The 19,803-nt window shown below is 34.3% G+C and overlaps 1 protein-coding gene across 1 annotated transcript in view; it reads left to right on the plus strand.

Annotated features, from left to right (window-relative positions):
• The window catches only part of LOC150107785 (pre-rRNA 2'-O-ribose RNA methyltransferase FTSJ3), a 288,470-nt gene that overhangs the window by 228,999 nt on the left and 39,668 nt on the right, over positions 1-19,803 (plus strand). The window contains exons 16-17 of the mRNA XM_090391539.1: positions 16,854-16,938; positions 17,089-17,181. Of these exons, the coding sequence (XP_090247665.1) occupies positions 16,854-16,938; positions 17,089-17,181 (178 nt within the window). The remainder of the gene's footprint in view (positions 1-16,853; positions 16,939-17,088; positions 17,182-19,803) is intronic.

The following is a 19,803-nucleotide window of genomic DNA, read 5'->3' on the forward strand; positions in this document are numbered from 1 at the left end:
GGAAATGTTTTGGGAAAATTTGGAGTTATGACCAAAACTAATTATAGTATTTGTTTAGGATGTGAACTAGTCATTACCAACATTAAGATGTGCAGATTCACACAGAAAGTTGACACAAGAAATAAGAAAAGTCTTATTGACTCTGTTATGATTGATGGCAATATCTTCATGCAGATACAGAACGTAAGAATATAGAGAGTAAGAAGTAAAAGTAACAGTAAGACTTTGATAAGAATACAGAAGATAAATATCAGGAAAGTGGAAAATGTCTTAGTTGCTATTAAGCCACCAAGACATTTTCCACAAAGAGATTAGAAATAGGGGAAAGAACATTGAAAAGGAATAAGAGATGGTAAAGGTAATGCGAAAACTGAAAATAAAGGTATTTTAGAATGTCTGAAGTACTTACTAAATGAAACAAGAAGTGACAAAATGGTATGTAGTCAGGAGTAAGTGACCAAAAGTGTGAAGTGTGGAAAGGCAGCCTCGAATAAATGATGTTAGATGATAAACGTTCAAATATTCAGGTATAAAAGTTTTACAGCGGCTTTAATGCATATCTCAGATGAGATATGCATTAAACACTTCAACCATCTAATTCCAGATGGTTGAAGTGCTCAAGCAGCCATTTTTAAAAAAGAGAAATGAAAGTGAATGTGAGAATTATAAAGGAATTTATCAACGAAGTGATCCAGATATGGTTATGCAAGCATACTAAGAAGAGGCTAAGAAAAATTATGGCCAAAATATGGGTTGTCAGGTTGATTTTCACTTTCACAGACAAATTCGAGAAATCATAGGAATATAATAGGATTTGTATTTGTGTCAAATCTGGGCATATGACAAGGTGCTAAGAGAAAAGCTGTTAAAATGCTTCATTGGTGTGAACAGAACATTGCACAGAGCAGTTAGGATTGAAGGGTTTAAAAAAAAAAGATGGTTTGATGTAAAATCAGGTGTAAAACAAGACACCTGATTTTACATCAGACACACATTATGAAGGAAAGTGGCATTGAACATGATATCAAAATTGGAGTTGATATCATGTTCAATGTTAAGATAAGTAAGATAAATTAATCTTACTTGTTTATTTTATACAGATGTTATAAATGAATCCCACACTGGCCTGCAAGATTCCTTTATTCAGTTTGAGCAACTGCTGCAACAACTTTGTCATTAAGATCAGTAATAAAAAAAAAAAAAAAAGACAATCTATGAAAATAGCCTGGAACTTGGAAAACATCATCCATTCTGAAAGGTGGAAATGTAATGTAGAGCACTTAAATAACTTGATGGATTGGAACATAAGCCATGATAATTAATTGAATAAACTTGATATGTAGGTTACTTACATAATTTTTATTAGCATAGAATTTTTGCTTTAGTTTCAAGGGTATCTTCAGTATGACTTTCACATTAAAAAACTAGAACATAAACTGGAAATTTCAGCAATAAAATGTGAGCTACATGTACATGGTATGGAGTGACATGGTCTAAATACATTAAGGTCCTAATAAAATAACTTTAATTAACAAGAGATCTTTAATTTAAAATTAATTCTTTCTGGAACTTGTGGAGAAGTACTATTTCCCATAAAAGGGATAATTTCAGTCCATCACTTCTCTTTAGATTTGGATGATGTAGCAAGGCTTCATAACTTTCTTTATATAAGTAATTCATGAGATAATTACTTTTATGGAGAACCTTAGTTTTCTTCCAAAGAATTTGATAGCATGTTCTGCAAGTTCCAACTATTCAAACTCATGGAATTTATTGTGGTCTATATGTTCATTATGATGCGTGGCAGCTGATCTACCTGTTTGGCCAAAATATAACTTGTGCTGGCAAGGAAATTGATAGGCTCAGGGTAGACCAAGGGTGGAAGTTTATTTTTTGCAGAGCCTAGAAACATAGAATCCAACAGATCTAAATAGTTTGGCTATACCTTCATGAGGTATAGCCAAAAGATCATGAGATCTGTAAGGGAACCATGCCGAATCTCATGGATATCACTAAATATTTGTACCAGTTATATTACATTGTGAGAAAGACACTGTTTGGTATCTGTTCTTCAAATCATTTCATGAAGTAGTTTTCAAGCATAGGAGAAAGAGGACTACCTAGAGATGTACCCTCAATTTGTTGGTATTTAAAAACAAATTAAATAGGGAAATTCTGCATCCTGAAAGGAGAACATACAGAACAATTAAAACGTTCAGTTATTTGAAAACAGTTTAACAAAAATGTCAAATTAAATATGGAAATATACAACAGAATATGCAAAGCTGGTATTGTAAGGGATCAACTGTGAATAGACTTGTATGGCATATGAGAATAATTATTCACCACACCAGTTATATTACAAGATGATGTTTAAACCAACTTTAACTTACAGATATGTAAGGCTGAGTTAGAAATAAAAAATTTTGATCCAAGTCTCGAGACCACATTTATGATATCAGAGTTCTGTGAAAAATTAAGGGAAAGAAGAGATGGCATCAGTGGTGGAATCATGTTAAGAATTAAGATATTATTAGAAAACTGGACATTGTAGCATTCAGGAATGTGTGAGTAGAGATAATTTAATGTTTTATGGTCACTTAAACAGAATGGGAGGGGTTAATAAAGCAGGTAGCTGGTGCCAGAATGGAAGGGAAAAGATTCACAGGAGTAGAAGCATTTTAAATATAACAAAACCAAAATATAACAACTGACAATGTTTGAGCCTTGACAGATAGCAAACTAATTTGCAGGAGAAATGTCAATAAGAAGTTAGTAATAATGTAAACTTATTACATTGTACAGTGTACAGATTACCACAATAATACTACATGAGTAATCATGTAGTATTATCATGGTATTCTATACACTCCTTGAGGGTACGTGAATTTGATGATGATCACATAAAATAGCAATCTGCGCCGGCCTGGTTGGCCGAGTGGTTAGCGTATCTGCTCTCCAGCCAAAAGGCTGGAGTTCAAATCCCGTCGTGGGCATGGATGTTTGTGATTGTCTGTGAAAATACGAGTGATGATGATGGGCTGTAGATGGCATTTGTGTAATGATGGTTGTTAGGATTGAGCAGTGGAGACAGAGTTGTAGAATGCCCTCCATCGATGAGTCATTGGACTCCCTGGAAGTGTTATGTAATAATAATAATATAGTCCTTACAAAAAAAAAAATTTTTTTTTTTTATGCCAGAAGTTGGGCTAGGGGCTAGGCAGGTTAATTAGTTTTAGGCACCACGTTGCTTACAATAGTATACTGCTGTGCTGGTTGCTTTAATGTAGTGTATATGTCTATGTACATTCCTGAAGATGAGGCAATGTTGAGGTCATCAAGCAGAATTTTAATGTTAAAGTTTTCGTTTTGTTTTTATCTGAAATGTTAGTTGAATCTGTAAATCTATTGGGTTGGCAAATAAGTTCATTCAGTTTTTCAGAGTGGAATGAAACACATTTTATTTAATATATATAATACATACTAGTCAGTTATATATTGATCCTCTTTATCAATGACCTCTTGCCATTTGTCCACCAACTTCATTATGCTGCGTTCATACAACTCCTGAGGTTTACTGGCGAAAAATTGATCCAGGTGTCTTTTGACAGCCTCCTCATTAGCGAAGGTTTTTCCGTTCAGAGAATTCTGCAACGATCGGAATAAGTGGTAATCGGAAGGTGCCAGGTCCAGTGAATACGGAGGATGCAGCAAAACATCCCAGCCAAGACGTAACAATTTACTCCGGGTTGTTAATGATGTGTGGGGTCTGGTGTTGTCGTGATGAAAGATAACTCCTTTCCGATTTGCCAATTCAGGACGTTTTGTGCTAATTGCACAGGCCAATCGCTTTTTTTTAACTGTGAGCAATAGATATTTGAATCAATCATTCTGCCTGATGGTAACGCCTCGTAGTGGATAACACCTTTATAATCCCACCACACAGAGAGCATGATCTTCTTTGGGTGCAATCCCGCTTTCGAGGTTGTTTGTGGCTATTCGCTCTTGTGCCCCCATGATCTTTTACATACCACGTTATTGTACATGACCCATTTTTCATCTCCTGTACTCATCCGCTTAAAAATGGGTAATTTTCTTGGCAACATCGCAGCGAATCACAGATGGATATGCGAGCAGTCATATTGGCCTCAGTCAATTCATGCAGCACCCAACATTGAGTTTTGAAACATATCCCAGCTTGTGCAAATAGTTTTCAATGCTTGTGTGGGATATGTTCAGTACTGCAGCAACTTCCCACACTGTTTGGGATGGATTTTTGTCGACGATATCCTTCACAACACTTAAATCAACCTCGGTTGGGCGACGTGCATGAGGCGCATCACTGACATCGAAATGTCCAGAATGGAATTTGGCAAATCGCTTTTGGCATATGCATTCTGTTAAGGCACCATCCCCATATATGCTGCATATTTTTTATGGGCCTCTACAGTTCATTTGCAATTTGTGAAATAAAAAAGCAAAATATGCCGGTAATGTACGTTATTTCCTTCCATTTCTAAAAATATGTTACACACAAGCAACTGAAGTAGGCGAACGAAAATTCACTGAAAGGTTATGTGAAATGTTGCCTTTCAATTGCGCAACAATAGCGACAGGCGAAGTGACGTAAACTTGTATTAACGCATAAACTGAACGAACTTATTTGCCAACCCAATAATATAACGAGTATTCACCGTTCAGTTACTCTAAAAGAAAGTGATTCTTTCGAATTTTCTTCTAGATTTGGATGCTTGAAAATTAAATATATTTTTTCCTCTAGGGAGACATCCTACTGTTCATCATATTGACACAGGCCAAAACTAAACTTGGCTTTCTGTGACAACCACAATGTGAAAATTATTCTGTGCATGATATAAAAAACCTCTACTAGGTTGTAACTCTACTGCTGGTATGAACAGACAGAAAAGAAAGGGTTCATCTGTAAGGTATAGAGCACAAGGTGGCTGGCCACCATTGTCTTGAGGAAGCCTTAACTTCCTGTCCCATTCAGTGAAGTCGTAGAAAATTGGTAAGGCAAACTTACCTATAAGTTAGGTATTCCTCATTCCACAGTCTGGCACATTCTCTATAAGCATCTGAAGATGAAACCTTACTATTTGCACCTGCTGCATGCCCTGATGGGGAATTGTCTCGCTTTCAGTTATTATATGCAGACATTATCACCTCCCTTTGGAAGAGTAGCCACCCAAATTTGCTGATATAACACTGTATGATTTCTTCTTGTGGAGATATGCCAAGAACCACTTTGCTCATCACCTCTTCCATGCCTGCTTGACGAAATGAAGGAATGCATCATGTCTCTCATTTTAACCATTAACGGTGATATGCTTCAAAGGGATGAGTTAGATTGCAAGAGTGATGTATGCTGTGTGACATGAGGAGTGCATATATTTATAAAATTATGACAATAAGTATAATAGTTCCTTTACAAAGTATGGAGAAAATACACATTACATACATATACATGCAAAATAAAAAAAATGCAATCACTAATTTATTGAATATTTTGTATTGGTTAAGTTTTCAATTTATATACCATATTTTTCCGTGTATAAGACGATACTTTTTTCTAAAATTTTTAGACAAAAAATTGGGTTGTCTTATACACGGGGGGGGGCTAACTGGTTGAGAGACCTGCGATTGCCATGGCGAAACTGCCGGTACCTTGTCTCCACAAACAGGCTTTAACCAATCACTAGCCTCTGTTAACTCTGGTGATTGATGTCATTAACAGTTGATTCTGAATAAACCAATCAGAACTCTGAAAGTATTCATATGTCTGCAACTCATTGGCAGGGTAAGTTAATGCACTAACAATATTTTGAGTGTTAGCCCATAAAAATGTCTGAAAATAATAAACGATTGTCATATTCTTCAAAATTCAAGTTAAAAGTCATCAATTACACAGTTTGGACCTCCTCCCACTGAGTATATGATTAGACAGTGGAGAAAACAGGAAGAACATCTACTCCAGATGCCAAAAAAGAAGAGGGCCTAACTTGGAGCAGAGGCTTAAAACTTGGATTATGGAGCAGTGGCAGAGTGGGATATGTGAGTCAACTAAGCTTATTTGATATGAGGCAAAAAGGTTTGCAAGAGAAATAACATTGTTGATTTCACAGGAAAGGCAAAATGGTGCTTCAACTTCATGAGGAGAGAAGGGTTGGCCATGAGAACACGAACCAAATTAGTCCAGAAAATTCATCTTAATATGTATCTTTAAAATATTATCTAATTACTAAATATACTTTGAATATTTAAAAAAATAGCAAATGTGTTCTGTTTTATGTTTTAAAATATTGATTTCTTAATTTTGGGTTTGAAAAAGTAGGGTTCATCTTATACATGGAAAAATATGGTACTTATTCTAAACAAATTTTCAATATTTTGATAAACACATAGAGAAATCTTCTCTATGTATTTATCTTGATTTCATTTCAAATTACGAGAAGTAAGCCATTAAAGATTTTTGGGGTTAAATAGATATAGTGTTTGTGTGTTATTTCTTTCCCACTTTTGGCATTATGTATTTTAAATTCATTTTTCTGCAGAAGTATCTTCTAACGTCTACATACAGGTTATCAGACTTCAGGAAAAGTAGTTAAGATATTTAATAGGATATATTTAGTGTTCACTGTAGATTTTCTATATTTACTGTTGTTTAAAATGCACATTAATTTATTTTGTAAAGAAGTTAGAGGTATCAGATGTCATATGTTCCTCTCCAGCTTAGTATGCTGCATTGTTTAATAGTCTTTATCCAGGGGAAATATAATTTTCTTAGCATTTTCACTTTATAATGTGAATATGATTGGTGGTACACAAAAATGGTTTAATTGCTGACTTACAACAAATAGGCTATGTATTGTTTGATATAATCCCCCATTTATACCAAAAATTTTAACTTTTTTTGAATAACTTTTTTCTTGTTATATTCCCATGATTTTTCAACTGTTCAGTCTAACATAACTGATTCTACTCTTACACAATTTTTCTTAGCTTTTTCTCAAGTATGCTTGTGTATGCAAGGAAATTCCTCTATAATTCTTGCATTGTTTTATTTCCTTTTTTTTTTTTATAGATGGATATTATGAGATCATTACTCTGGTCACCAACTGGAATTTTGCCTTTTCTGGATTATGCTGTAAAATGTAAAAATTCTAAACCTTTAATTTGAGCACTGTTGCTCAAAAACTATCTATTCCAGCTGCCTTTTCTTTCAGTTTCAGAATGTTGATGGCTTTTTTCTATCTCTAGTATTGATATATATACTCCTGATTGCATTCTTCTTGAATATTTTCTACCATTGTTCTATCACTTCTTGTTTCATTTAGAAAAATCTTTCAAAGTAATTATTTTGGACATCTAGAATATCTTCAGTTTTCATATCACCATTATTATCTGTGGTTCCTTTTATGGTACACTTTTCTGCATTTCTAAGCTTTTCTTTAATAGCCTCCAGAACTTTTCCCACCTGCCTGACATTTATCTTGTATAAAGTCTTCCCACGAGTTTTGTTTACTACTTTTAGTTGCTTTGCTTTCTTTCATTTTTCTCAGTGTTCTCTGAGTATATGCTGATTTAATTGCAAAGAACTTTTAAATATTGAGGAATGTAGAAAATAAATATAAATGAACTTCTGCTTACTAACTTTCAGGAAACAACTCATATTTGTAAACATTGCATTACAACCTGAACTCATTTAATGAACAGAGAACCCTGCTTTTACAAGCATTTTGTGATGCACAATGGAAGAAGTTTAATTCATCAATGTGTGGCATTTTGAATATTCTTCACTTACTGCACATATTTCACACATTAATGTGCACATTTACATATTACCAATAGTACTGGTCTTATTGTCCTTGAAATATAGAAAACAAATGGAGATATAACAATTGTGAATAAGCCAAAAGTGGCAAAAAATTTCCATTGATATCATTAGAAACTAAAATTGGCAAATAAGTTATCTGAAAATAGCAAATCACCTGTTTCAGTTGGTCTTGTTTATAATATCAGTCACTCTACAGTTGCAATAATTTAAAATTGTTGCAGCCATAGACAAACAAAGAATTTCTAATTATACTTGCAATTCTGGCTCTACTCAGTCTGTAGTTTCTGTGTTTCTAAAAAATGAAATGTCATTGAGCAATATTTAAAATATTTAACAATTTAGATTCAGAATCAAAATAGAAAAACACGTGTACTGAATTGATTGAGATAAAACTAGATGTCTTTATCAAAACATTAAAATGTGTACATAGGAGAAACAGCAGATGGATTCTGCTAAGGTCTAGAACTGGAGTGGTTTCCTACATTGAAGAAAAGGATAAGTATGAAAAACCTTTTATCCATTGGCAAGTCTTAAGTGCCAATTGTGTTACAACCAAGAAGCCTTATTCAACATTTTGAAAAATTATTGAAAAGGAAAGCTGCTGTTTTTATCAAATTTTCAATGTTGATAGGACCAGCCTTTACTCGAACAAAATGCTGTCTCCAACTTATTGCAGCTGAAGAGACAAAAGCTCCATGATTCAAAACCTCAAAGGATTTTCCAACCCCACTACTTGGTGGAGTTGCTTCAAGAGACTATAAATTAAAGTTGCTGTATCCCACTCTGAAAACCCTCGGGTTTTCAGAGGTGTTGACAAGGTGACATTGCTAGTTCATGATAAAAGTTTAATGGAGTGAAAAAGCACTAGGAAATAATTAAAAATAGTATTTAATGCTTCTAATATTTCATCTCAGTTTACAGACATCATCATGGAGTACAAAATGAGACGTAACAAACACATGCGCAAAGGTGGCACAAAACTGAAACATAGACAAAAGACCATAGGGACTAAAGACTGTGGGGTCTCTCCTCTCATCTTCCCCCCCCCCCCTTGCCAATTTTATGGAAGGTTTTGAAAAACAAGCTCTTGACTCAGCCCCTCTCAAGCCTTCTATCTGGCTAAGATGTGTAGATGTCTTTTCTATTTGATCTCATGGCCCAGACACATTAAATACTTTTCTGTCACCTCTATAGCCTTCATCCCTAGAATCCAATTTACAATGGAAAAGGAAACTAATAATAGCCTAGCCTTTCTAGACACCTTGGTCACTTGCCTACCTAATGGTAACCTGTCTTTTTCAGTATATAGGAAATTCACTCACACAGGCAGATACATTCACAGACCTCTTCCCCCCCCTCCTCCTCCCCCCCCCAAAATGCTAACCCATAGAGCTTATAACCTTTATTTCAATGAGACTGCCCTTGCAACAGAACTCGATCATATGCATCACACTTTTCTATCTAATGGTTACATTTCCCATGAATATCAGAAAAATTATCAATCCTTCCTCAAATCCATGCCCTTCTCTTCAGAAAGATTTTAGTAATGCTATCACCATCCCCTATGTCTGAGGCACATCAGAAAAAATATCCAGAATCTTAAAAGAAATACAGTCTATGCGCCACTTTCAAGCCTCACTTAAAAATTACCTACCCTTATCTGCTCCACTAAAGACAAACACCCTCTCCTCTCAGTTCCAGGTGTATATAAAGTTCCTTGCAGGAACGAGGAACTTTATATACACTAGTTGATTTTTAAGAGTGGCAGCAGATTCTAAAAAGAGTCTTTCTCTTCTAAATTTACTGTGATGGAGCACGATGGTCTTTTTCCAATTGATTCTGTGAGTTGTATCCAAAGCATGGTCTGCAAGGCTAGATTGAACATAAAAAATACATCTACAGTCATGACTGTAGTCTATCTGGCCTTGCAGACCATGCTTTGGATATTGCATTAAGAGTCTGCCACTCTTAAAAATCAACTTAATTTAAATAAATATGGTTGTATAAAACTTCCCAAAATATGGGAAACACTTGTTATGTCGACTACTTTTCTGTTATTTCTCTATCCTAAATCCCTGTCTTGCCTACTAAGCCTGAAATCTCTAACCTATCTCTCTGGGGCCACTTCTCCTTTCAGAACTCTGACAAAATTTGTTTGATATAGCTGCGCCAGCCAGAGTCCTAGTACAGAAGAATTCTTGTACAAATAAACCTTCCCAGAGTTCAAGTATTACCTAATCTTGTTAAAGTATTAAGTGCCTATAGAAACTTCAACATTGCAGTCATGGCCTATACCTTTCTTTAATTTCCCCTTGTTCACAGGTTTGAACTTTAGCGAGTGGTAAAATCAGTCTCATGCTCAGACAAGCTCAGACTTACATAGAAAAAACATGTTTATTAATTATCAAATTACATACAATGAACTTCCACACATCAAAGGTATGTCATATCAAAATTCTAATTCACTAGCTAAGCAATAGGGAACATTCTAATTATCAAATACTCTATTTACATCTCTAGGTTAAATAAGTACACATTCATCATAAAACACTAGTTCAAAATTCTAAGTAAAACTTGATAACAAAGATCAATTCACATTCAACTAAGTGTTGCATACTCTCAGGCTTCCAGACTACTAGTCCAATATGATTAACATGTTACTGAGCACAAAAGTCTCTTAAAAGTTCTCTTTCTTCTCAATTAGAAATCTGTTCTTCTCTCTTTGCCCCAATACTAATTGTTACAAGAATAAGGAATTTACTGTACATTACCAGTGTCCTGAGAGGATATCGCACTTCTTTCGTTCATTTTTTGTAGCCAGATGTCTTTCTGCTTTATCAAGTCGCGTCCACGTGGAGGTTATGCTGATTGACGCAAATCGCCATTCCTTGCACTTTGCTGCACAAGCGCTCATCTACCGGATCGATATTGTCATCTTGGTCGTCCTTTTTGGGGAACTTTTCAGCTGTCTCGCATCGGTAAAAGTTTACCGATGGCCCTAGTTGGTGTCTGCCGTCAGCTCATGTATAGCATGCCCAACTCCTTCAGATGGCAACCGGGAAGGAGATTACTTCCAGTGCTGTCGGTCGGTCAGTACTCTGCTTGACCACACGAGAAAACAGGAAAAGAAAAAACGGTTGGTTCAAACCCGAGCGAACTCGCTTTTTTATTCTTCTTTGTATTTCGTATTGGAGGATCTCTCATTGTGCTCTCCTATTAGCCCCTATGCAATTGCATCACACTTCTGCTCCTTGAAGAGCACTCATTTTGCCGAACGCGCAGCTCACCTTCCATGAACGCTTCCGTTGCGGGTGTTACATCATCGTAGGCAGCAAGCTAGTAACCTTTGAACCTTTGTTTGCACTTAGATTTACATTCTTATGCAGAGTATAATTTTGACATCAATAACTTTAACAATATAATTCTACTTAGACATACAATTTTCTCCTCAACTTTACGTCTTTCTAAGGTAATTGTAACAGGTTTTCTTTTATATTTTGCTTTCTTAACTAATAGTACAAGTATTTCTAGCTCAGAATTGTGTTTCTTGTTAAATCTTGAATGAATGACTTTTTTGTTGAAAGAGTCCCCATTCAAGATCTAACACACTAATATTTTGATATCCCAGTTTACATTGTAGGCGTAGGCCGTCGACAGGTGTCCATAGAGGGTACCCTCACCTAGTGAGGACCCTAGTCCTTCATCCATGTGTTTCAGTTATTTTTGCTCACTTTGTACTCTCTGATGATGTCTCTGCAACTGAGATGAAATACTGAAAGCATTAAATACTATTTTTAATCATTTCCTAGTGCTCTTTCACTTCATTAAACTTTTATCATGAGTTTTTCCCAGCACTTATGCCTTAACACATGGACATTGCTAGTTATTTGGAGTACTAATAAAAAAATCATGGGCAACATCTGTTCTATTCCATGAATAGTTTATAAATCAATTTGTTCCATCTACCAAAAAATATTGCAGGGAAATAATGCAATGTTTAAAGTTTTATGGCTTGTTGATAATGTATTAGATCATCCTACATCATTATTCTACTTAAGCCAAAATAGAAAACTGGTATTTTTGCCTCCCAGTACTATTATATAGATTTTGAAAAAGCTTTTGACTTTGTAAAATGGAATAAGATGGTGGAAGTAATGGAATAAGATGGTGGAAGTAATGGAAAAGATTGGTATATATTGGAAAGACAGAAGGCTAATTATTTCACTATATATTGGACCAACTGCTGTAGTGAGAGACATATATGGTACAACAGAGCCAGGTATCATTGGACAAGGAGTAAGACAAGGCTGTTCTCTGTCACCAATTTTGTTTAACATGTATTCCGAAGCACTGGAGAATTCGGAAGAAGGAATAAAGATTGGAGGTAGAAGACAGATATTTGCAATAAGATATGCAGATGACAAGGCATTACTATCAAATACTGAAACAGGACTACAACATCTGTTGAACAGATTACTCGAATCCTGTATCAATTATGGAATGAAAATTAACATCAGAAAAACAAAGATGATGAAAATAGCAAGGAAAGAGGCAAATATGGATATTAGAATAAATGGAGAAAAATTGAATCAAGTAAAGACATTTAAATATCTAGGAAGTGTTACTAGCAGTGATGGAAGATGTAAAAATGGCATAAAAGCAAGAATAGCAATGGGAAGAGATGCCTTTAATAGAAAATGGAATTTATTCAGAAGTAAAATGGATAGAAACCTAAAGAAAATACTAATAAAATGCTATGTGTGGAGTGTTGCCCTCTATGCAGCTGAAACTTGGACATTGAAGAAAGAAGAAATTAAGATTTTGGAAAGCTTTCAGATGTGGATTTGGAGAAGGATGGAAAAAATTAAATGGACAGATAAAATAACTAATGAAGGGGTCTTAAAAGAGTAGAAGAAAAAGAAGTGTTAAGGAGAATAAAAAGAAGAAAAGGAAACTGGATCGGACATATTCTGAGAGGGAATGGAATCATCAGAGATGCCATTGAAGGAAAAATAGACAGAAAAAGATCCAGAGGAAGAGTAAGGAAAACAATGCTAGATGACATGCTGAATGGAGACAGGTACACAACCTTGAAAGAGAAGGCTTAGAACAGAAGAGAGTGGAAGGAAAGTTTCTGCTACTAAAAGAATAACCTGCTCAATTGCAGAATACTCAAGAAGAAGACTACTAGCTTACTGCAATTGTAACTGCAACTTTCATTTGTATCTGTTTATGTTATATAGTTAGGCAAGTAGCAGCTACTAGTGCAGATGTTACTTGGTCCACAGTTTGTTTTTAATTTGCAAGATTATGCAAAAAAAAAGTGAATAGCAAATTGCTGAGAAAGTTCCAGAAATGAGATTAAACTTGGAAGCAGATGCTTCAGATATGGAAGTCAGTTGAGTCTCTCATAAGCCAAACTAATCAACTCCACTTTCTGTAAATTTCTCAATTTTAGTACCCAAGCACGATTAGTTCTTAACTTTTCAGAAATCAAATGGCTAATGTATATTTTAAATAATTCACTGTATAATATTGTTTGTTTTAAATTTAGCTTGAAATATACAATGTTCATAACATCAGTTTGTTCTATTTTTTATTTCATGAAGTTGATCAATTTGGCTTCTGAGAGGCACAGTTGAACTTTCAGTTTAAATGATAACTAACTTGAAATGTAGAAGGAAATCAGAAGATGCAGATAAAGACAACAAAAATCCTTCTATAAAGGTTTTGATAGTCACTCATCTTGCATGTTCTTTTTCTAAACTAATAACAGTGATTAACAACAAATTCAAAAGCACTGCCGCATTCACACATATGAGCTCAGCCTGATCTAACTTTTGTCCAGAAAGATAAGGATATCAGCTTCGAAAACACTTTAAAAAAAAAAATGCCAAAATGGAGACATCAGTTGGATCATCAACTACAAACAAGGAAAGTTGATGCAGAAATCTGGCGACACTACTCTTAGCCACGAGGCTAGTATGCAGGCACTGCATAGGAAATGTGCACAACTCTTAGTCACATATGTCCCACATAACCTTACATACCACTTCACACATTTGTGGCCTCAACTCCTTTAATAGTGTCTACTACCATCTCCAGTCTATCAAATCTCACCTACTCTTCCTGGCAGAAACAAATCTCATTCCCCAACTACACACTCTTTGACTCCTTTCGATCTAAAGCTGGTGTACGCACATATATTGCCCGACTTTGATCTTTTTTGGTTGAAAATCTGTCCCACTCAGTCAAATTCATTTGCTTCCTCTATTACTACCACAATGCCACCAACTCCGAGCTCTTTTGGATTGCCAGATTTTTGATTGGATGCATGCTGTGTGTATTGGTGAATGGTTCTTTATCCTCTCACTATTCAACTAATGCTGGGGTTTTGCAAGTTTCTGTTCTCTCACCAACCCTCTTCCTTCTATATATCAACAACTTACTTCAATTAATCTCCAACCCAATACACTGTTTGCAGATGATGGCACATTGCACTCCTCTTTTTCATTTGACAAACCTTGCTCTATACAAATCACCTCAACCTACAGAACATCAACAACTACTGCTCAGTTCTGATCTCCAAGCTATCCTCCAATGGGATTTGATAACCTCGTCAATTTCAATGCCAGCAAAAACTAGTTTTGTTATGTTCAACAAAAAAGAACCATTTCCTTCCAGTATTATCCTCAAATTTCTAGACAAGATGAGATTTCTCTTCTTGCAGTCACCCTAATATCAAGCCTATCCTGGCAGAAACACATCCCAACCATTGCCCCCCTCAGTTTCAAAAAAAAAAAAAAAACTAGGATTTCGCTTTTGCTCAAGACATAGCTTCACCTCAGAACAGCTGTTAACTTTGTACAAATCACAAATCTGCCCAGATATTGAATACTGCTCTCACATTTGGGGGTGCAGTATTCAATATCTCACATTGAGTACAGTTTTGAGAGAACTCTTAGTGGCCCACCCCCAAATGTGAGAGCAGTATTCAATATTTCCAACGCAAGTCCAACACAATTTTTGCTGACTTTTATATGAGACTTGTTTTTTACTAATTCGGGTGCACTGATTTCAAATATCAAACCCATTTTTCTCTATCATGTCAGGTTTTTCCTCTATGGCATTTTCTTTTTGCTAATTTGTAAGTTTTTGATAGTTTTAAGGAGGCAGTACTATTTAGAGGATCAAAAAAATCGATTTTTTAATATTATTTTCTGAAAGTATGTACTTTTAAAAATCTGTTCCTAACTTTTTATCAAGAAATTCGAAAAATTCCCGAAGATATAGCCTATTATTCAAAGTGGTGCACAGATCAGAATCGGAGCGCTCACCGCTCTTGCTTGTTAGTAAATGAATAAATGCATAAGAACCTGCAACGGCACGCACTGGCGCTTTGAATGCGAGAGAGGCCAATAATTAGATACATAACTACTTAACAATATTCATTAAAAATTTATTGACACGTTATAAGCGCTCATCATACTTTCACGATCGATTAACGATTAACTGATTTTGATCGTTCTTTGTCCGCTATGATGCATATAGCATTCATTTGTTTTAGGCAGTTATCATCGCTTACTTTTCATCACCTAAATGTATTAGGTCAGTTATTGGCCTCTCTCGCATTCAAAGCGCCAGTACGTGCCGTTGCAGGTTCTTATGCATTTATTCGTTTACTAACAAGCGAGAGCAGTGAACGCTCCGATTCTGATCTGCACACCGCTTTGAATAATAAGCTATATCTTCAGGAATTTTTTGAATTTCTTGATAAAAAGTTAGGAACAGATTTTTAAAAGTACATACTTTCAGAAAATAATATTAAAAAATCGATTTTTTTTGATCCTCTAAATAGTACTGCCTCTTTTTTTTGTTGGCCAGTGTAATCCATCTCTTACCAACTCACTCCACTTGCTTTTGAACAGGCGTTTGGTTTCTGCAATATGTGTGTTCTATAAATATTTCCATGGCAAATTTTCACATGAAATAGCAAAATGCTCTGAAAGCTATTGAAAAGCTAAAGAATTAAGGAAGACTACTGTAAAAGGAATCAGATGATATAGATACCTTGCAAAATATGGTAAACATATTCTTAAAATCTTAAGTAACAACTTTTAAAGATTATTAAATGAGACTAACAGTAGTGTTATCAAATATTCACATATTTTCAAATCGGTATATATTTCATTACTCAAAGCTAGAAAAAACCTTCAGAAACTTAAAATGTGGAAATGCAACTGGAATAGATGATAACTGACCAAAAAATTCAATTATGGAAATATAACGATTATACAACTGCTACACAATTCAGAAGGCTTGGTTGGATCAAATTTCAGGTAAAGTAAAACTCTTGTGCTACCATCTGTAAAAGGGAGAAGAAAAATGAATGAAGACTATATACTCTTTGCTAAAATGTGGAAATGCAGCTGGAATAGATAATAATTGACCAGGAAATTCAATTATCATCTATTTCCACAATTTAAAATCTTAATTTTAAATCGTAATTGCCATGGGAGGGCGGGGGATGTACAACCGTATACCTCTCAAGGATCATGAAAAAGATGATGAAAGAGTTCCACCCTTGACAAAACATCTGAAAAACAATTGTATTTTCCTTTTCATCTCTGTGATATGGCTTGGTGGATTCTGCATTAGCAGATGTAACTATGGCTTAACTGTATCAACATACAGAAACATTTATTTTCATTACTTTTTTTTATGTGTATCTCATCACTTTGCATAACTAAACTTCAGTGACAGGATAATTAGTGACATAATATCATCATCATTTAGGCATTAGAATAATGAGTAAGATGCTTGTATATTTTTCAGTTGAAGAACAAATTCATTATGTAAGTTTGCTGAGTCAACACCAAGTAAAATAATTTTTTTTTTTTAATTTATTTAAAATATGCTGTTTCTGGTATTCTAATGAAATTAGAACCAATCACTTGCTTTGTATAAATTAATTTTGAAATTCGAACTTTATATATAGGTATTCAAATAATGATGAAAACTTGCCTACATGGTTTGCACAAGATGAAGAAAAACACTACAGAAAGAGACCTGCTGTTGAGCCAGTAAGTTTCTTTTGATTTTTTTATGTTTTATGAGCATTGTCACATACTATATGTGACAATGCTCATAAAAGTGCTGTGGCACACCTTTGTCTTAATTTCCATAACCTGTCTTCATTAATTGTTATTAATATTTTTTTTTTGTCCTTTTAGTCACTGGTAGCTGAATATCAGGCAAAATTAAAAGCTGTAAATGCTAGGCCAATAAAGAAAGTAGTGGAAGCCAAAGCAAGAAAAAAGAAAAGGGTAAATATTTTATGGTTAATGTTAAGTAATTGTTATTACAAAAGATTTTCAACTTTAGTGTCAAAGAATTTGTATAACCAAAAAAAAAAAATAAAATATAACAAAATGCATAAAGGTAATTGGCTGCATGTTTGAGCATCTCAAAAATGACAGCACCTTATTTGCAATCTTTCTTCAGTTTGGAGGCAACATGGTAGCAAATTATAGCCTGGTAACTCCAATACAGTAATACACACTGCTTTTTTGTTAAAGATGCCAAGAAATTATATTTTTGGTTTAATCCTTTATCCAAGTGTAAGCAAACAAAATTTGCACCTGAAGTAACTTCAGGACTGGGCAACTAGTATATAGAGGCTAATGACTTTGCATCACATCATTTGCCTTAGTATCCCCTAAAGTATATGTTGAAATATGACTCGTGCATTACTTCAACCTTAGTATCACTTCTGGGTCTGGCTGACATGTATAATGCCATAATGCATGGCATTATACATGTCCGTAAGGATATGTGCTTTGCATTATGGAATACTAAGGCAAGTGATGTGAAGTCATTAGCCTCTATATACGAGTTGCCCAGTTCTGAAGTTACTTCAGGTGTGCAAACTTTGTTTGCTTACACTCGGATAAAGGATTAAATCAAGAATATAATTTCTTGGCATCTTTAGTTTATAGTATAACCAAGTGAAAAATCTTCCAACTGATTTTTGTGTATGTATTTAATTGTTTTTGATGTTTTCTCTCTGCTTCCTTAGTGTATTTCTACTGGAATGTTTGATTGCAATTTAATTAAAATTTAATTTTGTGGGAAGTTTTTGGTATTGAGTATACATTATTATATAAATAAAGAGTTTAATAATAATAATAAAAAAAGCAATTGAAATCTGACAAGTTTCGTAAGTCTTAATTATAATTAAGGTATCCTGGTTTATCAATTATATTACATTTGTGAAGTTATCAAAAATATCTAATATGTACAAATAATTGTTAATAGGCTTTTGTTGTGTAAAACTTTTATGTATCACTACCCCTGATGATGTAAGCCATAGTTACAACTTATGAAACTTGTCATGTTTTAATTATTTTTATTAAACTCTTTATTTACATAATAACATGGTCTCAATACCTAAAACTTCCCACAGAACTGCTGAACCACAGAAACTTAGGTTTGCAAAATTTAAATAAAATTTTATTTAATTAATTTAAAGAAACTTGTAACATAGATAATCAGTGAATACATGTAACCACAGTAATAATAACAAATTATTTAATGATACATTAAAAGGCACACATAATCTGGACTAAAATTTGCAGAACATTTCACACTGAATAGAGATATGACTAACAGAGAGCGATTAATTGCAGTTGCTTCAGTAAGGATCTCTTACACTTTTAGTATCAATATGCCATCATTTCAATTCAAATTAGGAATAGTCCTTAGTGCTCTCCTCAAACAGTCATTTATGCTTAAAATGACTTATGCAGATGAGTAATCATTTCCAAAGGATGCATGACTAAATGCATTCCTTACCTGGATTTTATACACATTGTTGAAAGCAATATTTCTAGTCTTGCTGATAAACTTTGGTTTAAAGTGGGTGCAGTGTTTTTATGAGCAGACTTCCTTTACCTAATATTCCTGCATCTGAACTTCATGCTCTCTTGCTACTTAAGTGTAATGCCCACTTGACAATTTAAGAAGCTGATAAAGGAAAGCTAGTGGTAGTTATGGACATAGTTGATTATAATAAAAAATGCACTCCTGCTTGATAAATTAGTTGTAATATCACTAAAAGTCAGATTAAGAATCAGAACTCTTTACTGGATGAGGTTGTTGCTAGGATAGGAACATAATAAATATATATTTATTTATTTTGAGAGGAATCTTAATTTTTCATCTTATTGGCTGTCTACAAAAAAAAAAAAAAAAGAAAGAAAGAAAGAGGAGGGGGTTCATTGTGAACTGTATCCATACTCCAACCCAGTAAGGTAGCAAAGTTTTTTTTAAAAAATCTCATTCAATAAATTTCATTTTGAACATTCATACCATGCAGTTTACATTTCTTATTAGAAATTTGGCACATTTCCTTCCAGGGAATAAGAACATTCTCTATAGTCTCCGAACTGATGGTGAATTTTGATAGTCTTTATTTGCAGATACCTTTTGGCTGGTACTCTACACTTTTTATCTCAATACTTTCTTCCCAGTATAGTTAAGATATTCAATTTCATCATGCACTCTGGTTATTCAGTTGGAAGAACAAGATCTATAAATAGATTGAAGTCACAACCACAAGGAGCTATATGAACTCTTCTTTGGCCACTATTTTTTAGAACATTTCAGAGACGTTGTTTTCTAGGATTTCAGCTCAAATTCTTTTATTCTATGACTGCTATGTTTGTTGTTATTATTATTATCATCAGGGAATCAAGGACTCAAAGGATGCCATACATCAGTCACACACAGTTAATATGCTTTCTCTTAAACTCATTCATACTAGATACTTACCACTGTTGGATTCTGATTATGTAGAGATTAGAGTAATTATTATTCGCTTCAGAATCCAACTTGATCTTCCATCACAAAGGCTAGACTTGTAAATATTATTTAATGTAAACAACTTA

Source organism: Typopeltis vanoorti, chromosome 4, assembly GCF_054136105.1.
Source record: "Typopeltis vanoorti isolate ZY-2024b chromosome 4, IOZ_Tvanoo_1.0, whole genome shotgun sequence".
Lineage (NCBI taxonomy): Eukaryota > Metazoa > Arthropoda > Arachnida > Uropygi > Thelyphonidae > Typopeltis > Typopeltis vanoorti.